The following is a 16,452-nucleotide window of genomic DNA, read 5'->3' on the forward strand; positions in this document are numbered from 1 at the left end:
CCGAGGCAGAGTTAATTATAAGCTGAGCTCTGGCTCTAATTGACAGATGCAGGGTCATCAGTCTCTGCTGGCAGCACAAGAAGTTGACATGGATCTCTCCTCTGGATCAGCCAGAGGAAAAGATGATGGTGTCTACAGTCTCAAGTCAAGCATGGTGTAAGAGCTGTTAGGGGACCCTTCCAAATCATCATCATCAACGAAATGGGATGCCTGGGAAGAGCCAATTACTAAGTTTTCTATAGATATTATAAAAATGTTCCTCCAAAAGATGGATCATAGAAGGACACATATGCTGTAATGTAGCTATTAAAGGAGCTTATACCATATAAAGATTTTGGTAATAAATAATAAATAAATAATTAATATTGATAAATAAATTGTGTTGACCTTGCAATCGAATTAAAACCAATGTACTGTATGTAGCTTTTCTATGTTAAAAAGTGCTTTTCCCCCAACTTAATATGCATAGACAGTTACAAGTAAGCCATTCACAAGTTAATTCCATCATTATGAAAATCCTCTGCATGGCAAATTTTAGTTCTGCCATAAAATGTTTGAGCAATGTAGAAATTGCATTATGGAACAAACTGCATTAAAACACAACAGAGTATTTTTTTGTTTTTCACAGTAGAGTGGTAAGAGTGAAAAAAACTTAAAATTAAAGTTTATCAATTCAAACTTTGATATAGGCTTGAAAAAAAAAATAATAATAGTTTAAAAGCTTGAAGTTATATGAATTTACATGACAAAAGTCAAAAGGACAGACAGAAAGAATGTCAGATTGGCGTAAAAACAAATAGGACATCATATTGATGGCTAGATAGAAGGGATGTAAAGGTTGTGGATCAGGAAGTATTGGCACCGCGTTTATTGACGCATCTGATGCACAAGGTTTTGTGAAGAAAACAAAGCGTCAAATAGACACACAGAGTTACAAGCTCCACAAATGCACCTGAATGGATCTGTAGATGGAAACGCTCCGCCTGTGTTTGACGTGGGTCAGCTTGATGACATCACTGGTCTGCATACGTTGTGTGTAGTTGAAAATGCCAAGTGGATAAAATTAGCCTGATAGAGAAGCACTCTATGTTTTTCAGGTTTTCTGTCTGGAAAAATTTACTTTTTCCAGACAATTACAACAGCGATGTCCAAAAAACATTTACAAAACAGGCACCATTTGCAGACGTTGCTCGACATGAGTGCTGTATACTGGTCAGTAGCGGTTCTAGCTTGTTTGGTGCTAAAAGTGACCGGAGGGTCACTGATACTGGTAATACATCGACATATGAACATTTACACTGAAATCACTGGGGAAAGAGCCGCAGATGAGCCGAAACTGCACAAACTCCCTTCTGTTTTTAAGCAAGCACTCGGTGCTAATTTGGACAGGCATAAAACAATAACTTAAGCTATTGGGGTGTGCATTGCCAAAGATATGTTTCCCTTCTCCACTGACGAAGATGTGTGATTATCGTGTATGATTAAAACACTCAAGCCGTGTCACAACATCCCTTGTATCCATTTTAATAGGAAAGTTCCTTCTAGAGTGATGTAGGCCTACAGCTTCCGTATATTGAATATATGTGCAGTAGAGTTTGTAATGCACTTTATGTTAATGCATGTATAGCGTAATAGTTCAGGAATTAAGTTAAAATGTTGATTTATCAATTAGAGATTTTTTTTAGTTAAAGACCCAAAGGAAAATTAACCATGGCTTTACTATATTAATATTATAGTAACCATGACTGCTGTCAACATGGTTTACTTTGGAGAAATCGTGGTTTTGAAGGATTGTTATTATTATTTTTTGATCATCTATTATGAGAAATTCGTAAGTTGGATCAGTAAGAAATGTCATAGCATGCTAAATGTAGAACAGACTCAAGAGCTGTGCCAAGTTTGGTGGATGTGGCTTGAAAGGTCTAGGAGAAGTTATGGTCAGAAATGTTGGTCTTGGTTTATAGATTTTAGAAAAACCCTAATAAGTGTAGAAGTGTGTTAGCTTTTTCAAGCCAACATACAAATTCTGGCAACCCAGACATCACAGAGATACTCTAATCTATTCTCCTCCTCTAAACTCCAGGAACAATTTGAATTCCTTCTTCTTTTTTTACCTTCTCTGTTCCTATTTCATTCCACTAGTGATCACACAACACTGATTTCATATCAGTGCCTACAACACACTCAAGGCAAGTGAGGACGTTAGCGAAAGACAATGATGGACATGTTTCCCAGCACTCAGTGTGCAGTTGGAGAAGCATAAAGTTGTCACGTGCCAGCCTGTAAATCATTACACAGAGCTTTTTGACTTCTCTCTCACATATGCCTGTTTACTAGCCTGTGAAATCCACTCACAAATGCTTTGTAGCGGAACATAACACTTTGCAAATTGAGATGTTGAGTTTTAGTCATGTTCTGCAGTGAAGGGATGCACATAACGTGGACATTACTTAGATCAATGCTGATTTGATCCACTAACAGGGTTCTGGGTTATTGCTGTGTATTGGAAGACACTGCTTATCAAAATACATCATTTCAAAAGTAAAGATTGATACATTAAAAAAACAAAAATTAATTTTATGAAAAAGTTTTTTGTGTGAAAGAATTACAAATATTAGGTGTGTCAAACAATACAAAATTGCAATTAATTGCATACATCATTATTACTAAGAAACAAAATAAAGATAATTTATATAAATAATTATATATATATATATATATATATATATATATATATATATATACATACATACACACACACACACAAACACACACACACACACACACACACACACACTGGCGTCCAAAAGTTTGGAATAATGTACAGATTTTGCTGTTTCGGAAGGAAATTGGTACTTTAATTTACCAAAGGGGCATTCTGCTGATAACAAAGTGGTGGAGTACAAAACAACACCATCTCTATTTGAAAAAAGTATTTTTTGATCAAATCAAGACAGTCCCCATTTCCAGCAGCCGTCACTCCAACACCTTATCCTTGAGTAATCATGCTAAATTGCTAATTTAGTACTAGAAAATCACTTGCCATTATATCAAACACAGTTGAAAGCTATTTGGTTCATTAAATGAAGCTTAATGTTGTCTTTGTGTTTGTTTTTGAGTTGCCACAGTATGCAATAGACTGGCATGTCTTAAGGTCAATATTAGGTCAAAAATGGCAAAAAAGAAACAGCTTTCAATAGAAACTCTTCAGTCAATCATTGTTTTGAGGCTATACAATGCTTGAAATTGCCAAAAAACTGAAGATTTCATACAAAGTTGTACACTACAGTCTTCAAAGAAAAAGAACAACTGACTCTAACAAGCACAGAAAGAGATGTGGAAGGTCAGATGTACAACTAAACAGTTTGAGAAATAGAAGCCTCACATGTCCTCAGCTTCATTGAATTCTACCCACTCAACACCTTCATGTACAACAGTAAAGAGAAGACTCGGGGGCGCAGGCCTTATGGGAAGAATTGCAAAAAAAAAGACACTTTTAAAACAGAAAAACAAATAGAAAAGGTTAGAGTGGGCACATAATCATTCCAAGACATTGGATAACAGATAATTGGAAAAGAGTGTTATAGATCTTAAACACACTGAGCTTTTGTGGGATCAGCTAAACTGTAAGGTGCGTGAGAAGTGCCCGACAAGACAGCCACATCATCTATGGCAAGTGCTACAGGAAGTGTGGGGTGAAATGTCACAAATGAGTATCTGGGACAGCTAGAATGCCAAGGATCTGCAAAGCTGTCAATTTTTTAATTGTAATAGTAATTTTCCATGTTATTAATGTCCTGACTATATATTGTGATCAGTTGAATGCCACTTTTCTTTCCATAACAGCAAAATCTGTACATTATTCCAAACTTTTGGACTTTTCTTTGCATTGAAGAGAAGTAGATTTTGTTTGAATATGCTGTCAATAACAGTTATTAGAAAGAAAATCGGAATTGGGAAAAATCGGTATTGGCAGGTCACACATACAAAAAATCAGAAATCGGAATCGGCCAAGAAAATTGCAATCGGTGCATCTCTAAAATATATATATATATATATATATATATATATATATATATATATATAAATATACTGTATAGTTGAAGTCAGAAATTTACACACACCTTAGCCAAATACATTTAAACTCAGTTTTTACAATTCCTGACATTTAATCATAGAAAACATTCCCTGTCTTAAGTCAGTCAGAATCACTATTTTATTTTAAGAATATAAAATTAATTATTTATTTCAGATTTTATTTTGTTAATCACATACACTTTGTTTGAATTTGGTATCATTGGCTTTAAACTGTTTAACTTGGGTCAATGTTTTGGGTTCCACAAGCTTCTCATAATAAGGTACTGGAATTTTGGCCCATTCCTCCAGACAGAACTGGTGTAACTTAGTCAGGTTTTTGGACTCCTTGCTCACACATGCTTTTTCAGTTTTACCCACACATTTTCTATCGGATTAAGGTCAGGGCTTTGTGATGTCCTCTCCAATACCTTGATTTTGATGTCCTTAAGCCATTTTGCCACAACTTTGGAGGTATACTTGGGGTCATTGTCCATTTGGAAGACCCATCTGCGACTGAGATTTAACTTCCTGGAAGATGTCTGAGATGTTGCTTCAATATAGCCGCATAATCTTCCTTCCTCATGATGCCATCTATTTTGTGAAGTGCACCAGTCCCTCCTGCAGCAAAGCACCCCACATCATGATGCTGCCACCCCCATGTTCCACGATTGGTATGATGTCCTTCGGCTCGCAAGCCTCACCCTTTTCCCTCCAAACATTTCCTCTGGTCTGATGAAACAAAATTGAACTGTTTGGCATAGTGACCATCGTTCATTATGCCAAACAGTTCAATTTTGTTTCATCAGACCAGAGGAAATTTCTCCAAAAAGTAAAATATTTTCACTCATGTGCACTTGCAAACTGTAGTCTTGCTTTTTATGGTGGTTTTGAAGTAGTGGCTTCTTTTTGAAGGTAGGCCGTAATTTAGTACACCTCCTATCAGAAGCTAATTGTCTAAAGGCTTGAGATCATTTTTTAAAAGCAAAGTTAACACCCCCTTCCCCCATGTAAACAGTTGTTGGAAAAATTACTCGTGTCATGCACAAAGTAGATGTCCAAAACGACTTGCCAAAACTATAGTTTGCTAATATGAAATCTGTGAAGTAGTTAAAAAATTTGTTTTAAGGACTTCAACATAAGTGTATGTAAACTTCTGACTTCAACTGTATATATTGAATCATTTTAATTTAATTAGTTGTGAATTACTTAATAATATATATTTTATATATTATTTTATATTTATATGACAAGCGTGATACAATATAACATTTCACAGAAGACACAACACAAGCCAGTAGCTACTTGCTGTTGAAACAACTGAAGAGTTACCTACAGTATGCTGTAAATCATGGTACTTAGTAGATGTTTTAGGCATCAAATTCCTTGCATCCATCCAATCTATAGACTTACTATTCTGACAAGCCAATGGAGGGTAGAGGCAGCAGTGGAATAGTGAGTTGTGTAGTGGCACGGTGGAGTTTCCTCATCCCATGACTCATAGCGATCCGCATAGAACACAGCGCGCTTTGGATTCAGCGCTCCAATTGGCTGGGAAAAACATAGAGGAAAAATATTCAGGAAGTTTTAATATTTGAGTATGAGAAACCATTTTGACATGCATTCAACACATCAACACATCATTCGCGGTAGTGTAGCGGTTAGGGTGCTGTGGTATGAACCTGGTGACCTGAGTTTGATTCCTGCTCATGGCCAACACCAGTGATGATTATCTGAACCGGTCCCGGGGCCTCCCCTAGGTTGACTCAGCCTAAAATGAGTACATGGTGTGGTGTGTAAAACATTGCCACTGTGGAGACAAAGGTAGTTGGGTGTGGTGCTGGCCACCCACCCCCTTGTGTACTGTTCTGGCCTTCATAGGTGCTTGCTATGTCTGTTAAGGCAAAATGGGGGATCTTTGTGGGGGGGGTCACTGTACTTTTCAGCTTATCGCTGCCTGTTCAGCAACGTTTCGCGGCCAGCCTACAGTTCTCCCTATGGCCATTCCGCCCTCGGCAGAACTACTTGACCAGCACTGACGAGAAACAAGTGGATTTTCTTGAGGTTTGTCTGTCACATATTATTACAATCCCCAGATTCTCTTGAGTTGGGACTTTATGGAAACCATGGGGTAGTTTGTGCTTGCTGGTGCTCTGAATTTAGGGATACAGAAAATATATATAAATGACTACACATAAACAAACAATATAAACTTGTGGAATGTTTCAGCATACCATGTTCGATGCAATCTGGTCCATGAAATCCAAATGTTCTCTTTTTTACTTTCATTATAAAATGGTTCTTGGTCTTTTTGAGATGATTCGTTATACCGTAAACAGTGCACATTATTAACACTTTAAAGTTTGTCTCTGTAATCCTTCATTAAAATGAAAATCTTTCTCCACCTCTGAAACTATTTTATTTTCTGCTGATGTAATAAAGCCATCTTATTTTACAACCCCTCCTCTGTAACCACCAATCATTTTGATAACAATTTTCACAATCCGAAAATTTGCAATGGGTAGTACCACCCTACAATTTGTTCACATTAAATATCATGTTTCACTCAGAAATATGTCATAATATGAAAGTAAAACTTAACACAAAGCTGAACACACTTAAAACAGTGTACATGATAGTGGACTTTAGGAGGAACACCCCAACATTAACCCCGCTCACCATTCTGAACCACACTGTGGCAGCAGTGGAGTCATTCATGTTCCTGGGCACTACCATCTCACAGGACCTAAAGTAGGAGACCCATATAGACACAGTTTTGCCAGTTGAGGAAGTTCAAACTGCCACAGGTGTTGCTGATCCAGTTATTGAGTATCTGTTATATCTTATTTTTTATGTCACTATATGTATACATGTATAAATGTATATGTTTGTATGTATACATATATGTTGCATTTTCTTGCACTGGAAGCTTCTATCACATGACACATTCCTTGTGTGTGTAAGCATACTTGGCAATAAAGCTCATTCTGATTCTGATTCTAAAACGGGCTGTGAACACCATTTCACATTGACGTGTTCATGAGTTATATGTGTATTTTAGTGTGTGTGTATAGTTATATGTTCGTGTTTAAAATATATTTTTAAAGGATAATGTTTGAATTTATATTTGTGTATAAAACGATATTGTTATAGGAGTAAGATGCAGCAGTGTTGTAGTGTTTCTGTGTGTAAGGCAATCTGAAAGGCCTCAGCTAAATACAACAACTAAACTAGTCTGGCTTAACCATGTCTGACCTGATTTACACCCTGTACATCCATACTGCACTGGGAAGACCATCCTCTGCAGTTAAAGCACTCTACAAAATCCTGCACAATGTCTAGAATAAACAAACACACTGGCATTCATTCAGCCTTGGAATTCTCTACATTCACCCCCCACACACACACACAAATGGATGTTGAGAAACTGCCTTCATAAAACAAACAATTTGTAACAGCCTCTCTTTTCTGAAGCACTAGAAATTATGTAATGGCTAAATGTCAAACTTGTGGATGGGATTTATTTCAAAAATAAATTTGTTACAAGTCTTAATATCTAATAATGCATTCAAAATTATGAGTTTCTTCAATTCACAAATGCATCCTGAATTCTGAAAGGTTTAATTATTGATTAAATGATCCATGCTTTGCTAACCTTCCTGAAATTCTCCTTTAAAACGTAGTAGCATATGATGTCATACCTCTAAATAATATGGGTTCAGCCTTTAAATACTGAAACTGATACTTGTGGGGCTTCACTGCATGGTACAACTCGAATCAACTCGACTCTGCTTGCTTTTTGGGGGTTTTCCACTGTGGATAGTACCTGGCACCTGATACATTTTTTATTACCACCTCGGTTGAGGTTCCAAGCGAGCCGAGCCAATACTAAATGTGACATCAAAATCCTGCAGATCACTGATTGGTCAGTGAGAATCGTCACAACCAGCGTCACTGGATTTCCGACACGTGACATCAACCTGCTTGTTTTAAAGTTAGTAACAGCGATAGCAGTATCATTTGTTCAATTGTCAATAAACGAGGTGCAGATGGTCAACTCGTTAGCGTTGAACGAAACGATAAAGTCTCTCAGGAAGTGTCTCAGATGTTGGCCGCACACGGCTACCACCGGACCTACCAACAGTGTAGTGAAAAGTAAAAAAAAAACGTAAAAGTGACTACAGAACCATCAAGGAAAAGTGGAAGTGGTTCGACCAAATGGACGCTATCTAAACCGGCAAGCAATGGGAGGGAAGAGAATGGAACAAATGGCTTTTCAAACAACCATTCTAGCAGGTGACATAGGGACTCGTGCAGTCAATATTAATATACAATGTGTTATAAATGAAGACGACAGGGCTGGCCCTAGAGGAAGATCAATACTCCCCTACATCTCAAAGAGTTAAGCGTGAGCGTGGGAGAGTATCTAGTTGTTTAGAGCACTGTGGGAAATTTGGCTAGACTCAAAGCATAGCATAAATAACTGAGCAATGTCATAACAAAGATGTTAAGGAGCTAAGCTATATTGGGCATTTTTGCATAGAGAAGAATGCAGATGATAATGTACATTTAGGGAAAATAATCATGCAACTTAATCTGAATGGACATAATGTTTTGGTGTCCATTTTTACTATACAAATGCAACACAATCTGTTATACTTTTTTTTTAGCTATACTAATTTAACTACAAAATTATATAACACTTCTGTGTCCATTTCCGAATTTAACACACTTAGTCATTTTTTTTTTTAACTTTTTTGCTGACCCAATTCAGATCATATGAAATATCTACAAAGTAACTTTGTCTTTTCTTTTCCCATACTTCAAACCCGTTCCCCTTTCCATTCCTTTTTAATGACCATCCTTGCCGAAGTTAGCACGCTTGGGGCAAATGAAAAAGAAGTTTATGAGATCTGCTGAGATTTATGGGCTGATAATGATCTGCCATGTGACGTCAAGGGCAGACTTTGATTGGGCGAGCAGCTACAGGAAGTCTAACACACTGTTAAAACCTTCTTAGGGACCAGTGTAAGTGCTGGCAAGATGAGTGAGTCCATCTCATGGCAGCAAACAGACCCACTTAACCAGAGAAATATTGTGTTTGGCATGGCCGGGAGATTTTGCCCAGTTCAGCACAGCAGCTGTGGAGCAGAGAAGCAACACAAATGTTTTCCAGTGCTATTTTAAATAGCTTCAGTGCTGTCCATCTTAAGTTTTTAAATTTTGTGTCAATATAGTCATTTATTGCTGTATGACTTATGGAGGAAGTAATGGAAGAAAGTCTGAAGCAGCTTAATTAATGCAGCTTAATAATTTGTTCCATTGTTTTTATACTTCTTTAATAATTGTATGCTATTATTTTAAGATTTCACAATAAGTCTAAAGCACAAGCTACAATATATGCCATTGTCCTATATATTTTCTTTATACATACTCTAGGCATTTTACTATTTATTCTTCAGAATTCAATGACATGCTCGTGCACTTTAAAGGGTGAACAAACACTCATGTAATTGTCTTACTCAAGACCCTATCAGTCTTAAATAAAAACAGAGGTTTGTGTAAATGTAAGACTTCCCAGATGCTCATTCAGTAAGCAATTCAGACCAAACACCCAACAACAGATGCAGAGATTGCAAGACAGCTGATAAATTTTCCTTCCCTGTAAACAGAGAGCTTCGAAAACACTCTCCATTACCACATACTTTGGAAAACCTTGGCGTTAGGAAACTTAAAAACTACATTTTCAAACGAATTAGAATGAATGTGGCCAAAGGGAACATCCACGCACATTTTTGTTAAAAATGCAATTGATCTTGCTACATTTATGCCTCTCATCCACACTGGAATGTCATTTTTCTCCAACCGACTTTCGAAAACGTTTCCTAGTACTGCATACTTTGGAAAACAATGACGTTCGTAATCAGAAAATGGAGCTTCTAACTGAAAATGTATTAGCGTGGAATGCATTTTGGCATCCATCTGTGCTGTTTTTAAAATACTTTTTGTATGTTAACATGCGCTACACAGACGTTTTTTATTGTTGTGTGGCTCCTTGCTGTGTATTCCAGTGCTAAACGCATGAGTGATGTAGTGAGAATCACCCTGGCACCAATTGAAATGAACTGGACCTCACAAAAGACACCAAAATATGTGGTGATTTTTATCACACTTCACTTAATGTGTATGTGTAATTATTAATATCAGATCGCCCCTCCCTCCATCCTCGCGGCACCAGCTAAGGAGTTTCACATAACAGTAAAAGAATGATCCAAATGGACCATTCAATAAATGTATGAGTATTGGAGGGAGTTGATCATCTGATTAATCTGAAGGATTCGAAAAATTCGGCCTAACCTTTAGGGCTCTTCTGTATCATCAACACAAGGAACACACAGATAAAATTAGTTTTATTTACATAAAGATAAACAAGAATAACTGCATAGATTTACAAAATGGTACTAAAATGCTAAAAGATAACATAAATTAATAGTTATATAAAAGTGCACAGGATGGAAAATTGCAAGTTCACCACATTCCCCCTGCTCATTGATCAGGATCTTGGTTACTGATCTTGGGACCCCTAGTGTCACTACATCGGCACAACGCTGAGAGAGTGACAGAAGAGGAACGTCTTGGTTACCGTCGTAACCTCTGTTCCCTGATGGAGGGAACAAGATGTTGTGTCCCTCTTGCCACAACGTTGTACTAGCCGCTGAAATGACCGGACCAGAGTTCCAGGGGAGGAACATCATGGACAAACGCACACACCTCACCACATCCTTTGACCATTGGCATTAAGAGTAAACTATTGCTCAATATAATATATTATGTTATGTAGAGCTAAAATAATGGCTATAAGAAAAAATAAGCAAGTTATTGAGATAGCCTTAAGTATCTCAATTTTCAAAAGAATACTAAGGATAAACATTAAAAAAAAAACTTTAGCAGTAAAACAATTTCTTCTATGTCTCGATTAACATGATTTGGTATGGCATTGTCCAAGCTATAAGCTAAGTGCACTTACTTTGGTTACATGGTTTGCTGTGTTGCCAGATTAAAACTAATCTCAATTTGTTCATTTGATACAAAGTATGAAGAGATTTGTCTACTGCCACGTTATTAGGAGTGGAGCTAACTTGTTTAGTAAATTGTGTATCAACCTGCAGGCTATTCAATGGGAGGTATAATTTGTATGACATTCATCGTCCTGTCCACACTGAGTGTAGTCAAAAAGGGTGTAGGTTGGTTAATAGTGAGGGTAGTGAATTTGAGTGTTTTGCTTAAATGTTGCAGCTGCCTTTGGAGGACTGTGCCACAGATCCAATCAAGCTATGAAGCCATGGGCGCACTCGAATGGACTTGACTGGGCTGCCAACTTCAGGTATGCCAGCCCAGTCTGAAGACGCAGAGCTGACCACCATGCTTGCCCAGGCCGCCACAAGTATCGGGTTGGTCTGGAACCCTCCACCCTCCCCTGAGCGATCGCGGCTTGATGATTGGTTCCTGGGTTTGGGGCACTGCTCACCCCCGCCAAAAATTAAAAAATGGTACTATATGCTAAAAGATAACAAATTACTAGGTAAATAAAAGTGCAAAGGATTGTAAGATGCAAGTGGATGACCTGTATGTAGCAATGGCAAATTATGACTGTTAACTAATGGAAGATAAGTTACTGTTTCTCTGTTAATTAATGCGATGAAAACCTAATTCATAATTAAATTATTCATAACTATTTCATAATTAAACATATAACTCATAGATTATTTGCTATACATTTGATACACAGGTTATGCAATCTAATCATAAACTGATAGTATACACTAATGCCAAGGTCTCTGGAAAGAGGTTTAGTAGTGATATTTACGTTCTCCTTGATTAATCGATGGGTTCGGTGATGGCGACGTCTTCCACTGGGGCTCAGGGCCACGTTACAGTGGGGAAGGAGCTGGATTCCATTTCAACAGCCTTGGACATGAAGGAGCAGAGGAATGCTGATCTCCTGGAAGCACAGACAGGGATCTTTCAATCTGGAATACGTAGATATACAGCCCTTATGTGGGCGCAAGATTCATCATCTGGAACACGCAGGTGCACCAAACTTGAAGAGAAGGTTTGCTCACCAGAGCTAAATCTTGTCACTTTAGTTACATCCCTGGAATTGGGATTCCGAACTTGCCATTGCAATAGTCTCATAGTGAGTCTCGGTACTTGGTCGATCTTCATCTGTCTCTCGGATGGAGACTAAGAACATTGGGTGATCTGTTATCCTCTCTCTCATGGAGTGAGACTTAGCATGTTGGATGATTTGTATTCTGTTAACAACCCTCTGGACAGGTACTCAGGATGTTAATTATAATTCTGTTATCGCTCCCAAACTCGAACAGCGGGAAACTCAGAATGTTGATCATTATTCTGTTATTGCTTCTCTCTCTCACTCGTAGAGTGAGACCCGAACAAAATTGTGGCTGTTGTAAGGATGCTTTATACCTTCCTGATGAGGAGGATATTTCAGTTTGGCGAATACCTCTTTGAGGGTTATGACTGGCTTCTGACATTGGAGGGGGCCCACACAGTGTGGCTCACCCTCCCTTCTCTGTGTGGAACATTTACATATTTCAGTGTACATATTTAGAACAATGTCTTTGAAGTCTCATCTATCCATTTTTCATTTTCCAAACCTCTTCAAAATTACTTTTGGCATTTTTCAGAATATATAAAGACAAACATGATTTTAAAGGATTAAATATTATGCATGCATACATTTATACCACCATAGTTCAGTCTGTGTAAACTATTGTGCTAAATGAACAACTGGAATTTCCATAAACAGTTCCATGAACAAACATGGAGTGGATGTGTTGCAGTTGGTGTACATGTTAGGAATATGTGTGTAAAGATTTGTCTTTGTGGCGTCTTTGTTTCAGTTTTGCCACATGGTAAGTTAATGCTGCTTCGAGAGGTCTTGAAGAATTATATGGTCCTTCTCACCTCTGGCCTTAGGATGGGGGGTTTGAGAGGTTGCTAAGAAACCACTCATGGACCAATGAGAAGTCTTTTCCAACATGTTGGAAGGTCTTTCCTGCCTTGTGAGGGGCGTCTGGCAGTTGTCTGATCAGCTTATCTGATGGCTGTGCTTGACATTTGTTTGTATTGGTCCTGACACGATCCAATCAAAATGAAGCAACTTTTCTTTGCCTTGAAAGATAGGGAGGGGCTCTGCCATAAACTGGCTCATGGAATGTCATCTGGTCCGATTGTTCACCACAGTGATGTGTTTGTAAGAATACGTGTCAAGTTAAAAGAACTTTTAAAAACGATGTCTTGAGACACCCGCATCATGTTTTATTCATTACACTGCGATTAGCTTTTTTAATGCAATAATACATTACGGCCTTAACGGCACCTTATGCAGAGTATATGAATTGACTGGAAAGATTCCACAGGATAGAATATCTATTATTATCTAAAATATATTTTATAGTAGTTATAATATTCTGTTATACATTCACCAAACCAAAATTTTAATAAAAATAAAAAATAAAAGAGCAACTAATTCGCTTATTGGTAATCGCAAATTTGCTTAATAGTTGATTTTCAGATCATTAATTATAATTTGGACAAATAGGCATAAAATAAAGGTCACACACGTATATAATATCACACCTCTTATTCAAGTGTTTGATGAAGAGTCTGAGCAGATCCCTAGTAACCTAATTAAAGCAGGCCTATTCAAAATACCCCCAGTGATACCTAAAATGGGACAGTATCTGTTAAATAATCTAATTGGCAGCCAATTAAAAAGCTATTTGGTTAATAAAAGAGGATAAGATTTAAGAGGCCATAAAATCTTCCAAGTATCCCTTTGTTCACTTAAATATAACTGGGAGTAATGCATTTGATTAGATGTTATGCTAATTTATAATCACTCTGGTCTTCTTAAACATTTTAACCTCCAACTCTCATATTTTGCAGGTAAAAAATTATGCACCTATTTTCTATCCTTCTGAATTCAAATGATAAAGATGCAATCTTTTGTCATAAATGGTGTCTTATCTGATATACTGTAAGTGTCAGATAACCACAGTGGATGTGTATGTCATATTGTCTATATGACTGTAACCACTCGCCTTAGTTAACGGAAATGTAAATAAGTAAACACACTGTCATTACAGTTTTCCCACATTCTAATCATGTAACTACATTGGCATGGAGAACAACTTAAATCAACTTTTGTCAAAATGTATTGGGTTATAAAACAACAAAAACTGCTTCTGACAGGTCTGTGTGGTGAAGCTAATGATATGCAATGACAACTAACCACAAAACTATATTCAAAACAAGTCTTCCACTAACACTGTTTACCTCACTTTGCTGCAAACAAACCACAAACTCAAGAACAATTATAATTCCATGGGCAACTCTCTTATGTTCATATGGATATGTCATGAGATTTGGAGTCATTTATCGATGGAAAAACGAGAGTGCCGTAATTTGCTGCTATCTGCAGTACCTCCCTAGAAGAGTCGCATTCTGTATTTCATATATCAGAGGATATTGCATTATGGAGCTGTGTGCCGGCAGTGTGCTGTCAGCAGGAGTTGCAGTTGTTTTCACTGGCCTCGTCAACCACCAAGCACACTATGTGAAGCTTCAGTCTAATGCAATCAAGCTCCGGCAAGTCAAAACAAAGCAGATGCATCTTTGAAACGGGCTTGACGAGTGCCAAAAAGTGAGCGAGATAGGTGAGGCAAAAAACAGATATGGCATCTCTGGAAGTAAATGAGGGTTTTTAGCAGTCAAGCCTGGATTTACCCCAAAATGCATTTCTCTGTGGCAGGATCCGGGGGCTTGTGGCAAAAATGTCCCTGAATTTCAAAATATGGGGGCAGTTTTTTGTTATTATTATTATTATTATTATTGATAACATCGATAACATCTCATATGGATCTTAAAGGAATATTCCTGGTTCAATCCAAGTTAAGCTCAATCGAGCATTTGTGGCATAATGTTGATTACCACAAAAAATTATTTTGACTTGCCCCACCTTTTCTTTATAAAAAGCATAAATCGAGGTGATAGTGAGGCACTTACACTTACAATGGCCAATGGGGCCAATTTTTGAATGTTCAAATACTCACTGTTTCAAAAGTATAGCCACAAGACATAAAATATATGTGTGTTAACATGAATTTAGTGTGATAAAATCACTTACTAACCTTTTCTGTGTAAAGTTAGACAATTAAACAACTTTGTTGCCATGATGATGTAATGTATAGAAACCCTAAAATGACTGTGAAAATTATGATTTAAACAACATTACAGCTCAAAGAATCTTATGAGTTTTAACATTTAACATTATAATACAATTATAAGCTACACATTTCTGCTTTTAAACCCTATCAAAATTGGCCACATTCACTTCCATTGTAAGTGCCTCACTGTAACCTCGATTTTTGCTTTTTTAAAGACAAGGAGGGATAAGTCGAAATAATATTTTTTGGTAATCAACATTAAGCCACAAATGCTGTCAATTGAGCTTAACTTGTATAGAGAAATAGAGAAATTATTTAACTTGAATAAATGTAAATATTTTAATATAAGAATGACACTGTATATTTTTATATATTTAGAAAGAAAATGCCCTTAAAACGTTAAACATGCCGCTCAAAATTAAACCCAGTGGGCATTTATTGCCCCTTTATGGAAAAGTAAATTTCTGACACTGGTGATGTATGGCAAAAAGCAGGACATCTCTAAGACTAGGAGGTAGCAAGAAAACGAATTCTGTCAGGTTAGTACCCAAGATGTTTAAAGGGATAGTTCACCCAAAAATGAAAATTCTCTCATCATTTACTCACTCTCATGCCATCCCAGATTAGTATGACTTTCTTTCCTCTGCAGAACACAAAATGTGATTTTTAGAAGAATTCTTCAGCTCTGTAGGTCCATGCAATGCAAGTGAATGGGTATAGCATTCTGAGATTTTATTCTTCTCACCACAATTGTACAGAGCATTTATCTGAGTTTATGTAGACTTTGTCAGTTTTAACCAGTCTGGCCATTCTCTGTTTGACCTCTATCATCAAAAAGGCATTTCCGTCCACAGAACTGCAGCTCACTGGATGTTTTTGGTTTTTGGCACTATTTTGAGTAAATTCTAGAGACTGTTGTGTGTGAAAATCTCAGGAGATCAGCAGTTAGAGAAATACTCAAACCAGCCCATATGGCACCAACAATCATGCCACAGTCCAAATCACTGAGATGCCATTTTTCGCTATTCTGATGGTTGATGTGAACATCAACTGATCTGTATCTGCATGATTTTATGCACTGCACTGCTGCCACATGATTGGCGGATTAGATAATCACCAATGA

At 37.3% G+C, this 16,452-nt stretch overlaps 1 protein-coding gene across 1 annotated transcript in view; it reads right to left on the reverse strand.

Annotated features, from left to right (window-relative positions):
• The window catches only part of LOC127631541 (neurobeachin-like), a 351,059-nt gene that overhangs the window by 45,027 nt on the left and 289,580 nt on the right, over positions 1 to 16,452 (reverse strand). Inside the window, exon 45 of the mRNA XM_052109693.1 lies at positions 5,488 to 5,625. Coding sequence (XP_051965653.1) covers positions 5,488 to 5,625 — 138 coding nt within the window. The remainder of the gene's footprint in view (positions 1 to 5,487; positions 5,626 to 16,452) is intronic.

Source organism: Xyrauchen texanus, chromosome 38 (assembly GCF_025860055.1).
Source record: "Xyrauchen texanus isolate HMW12.3.18 chromosome 38, RBS_HiC_50CHRs, whole genome shotgun sequence".
Taxonomy (NCBI): Eukaryota; Metazoa; Chordata; class Actinopteri; order Cypriniformes; family Catostomidae; genus Xyrauchen; species Xyrauchen texanus.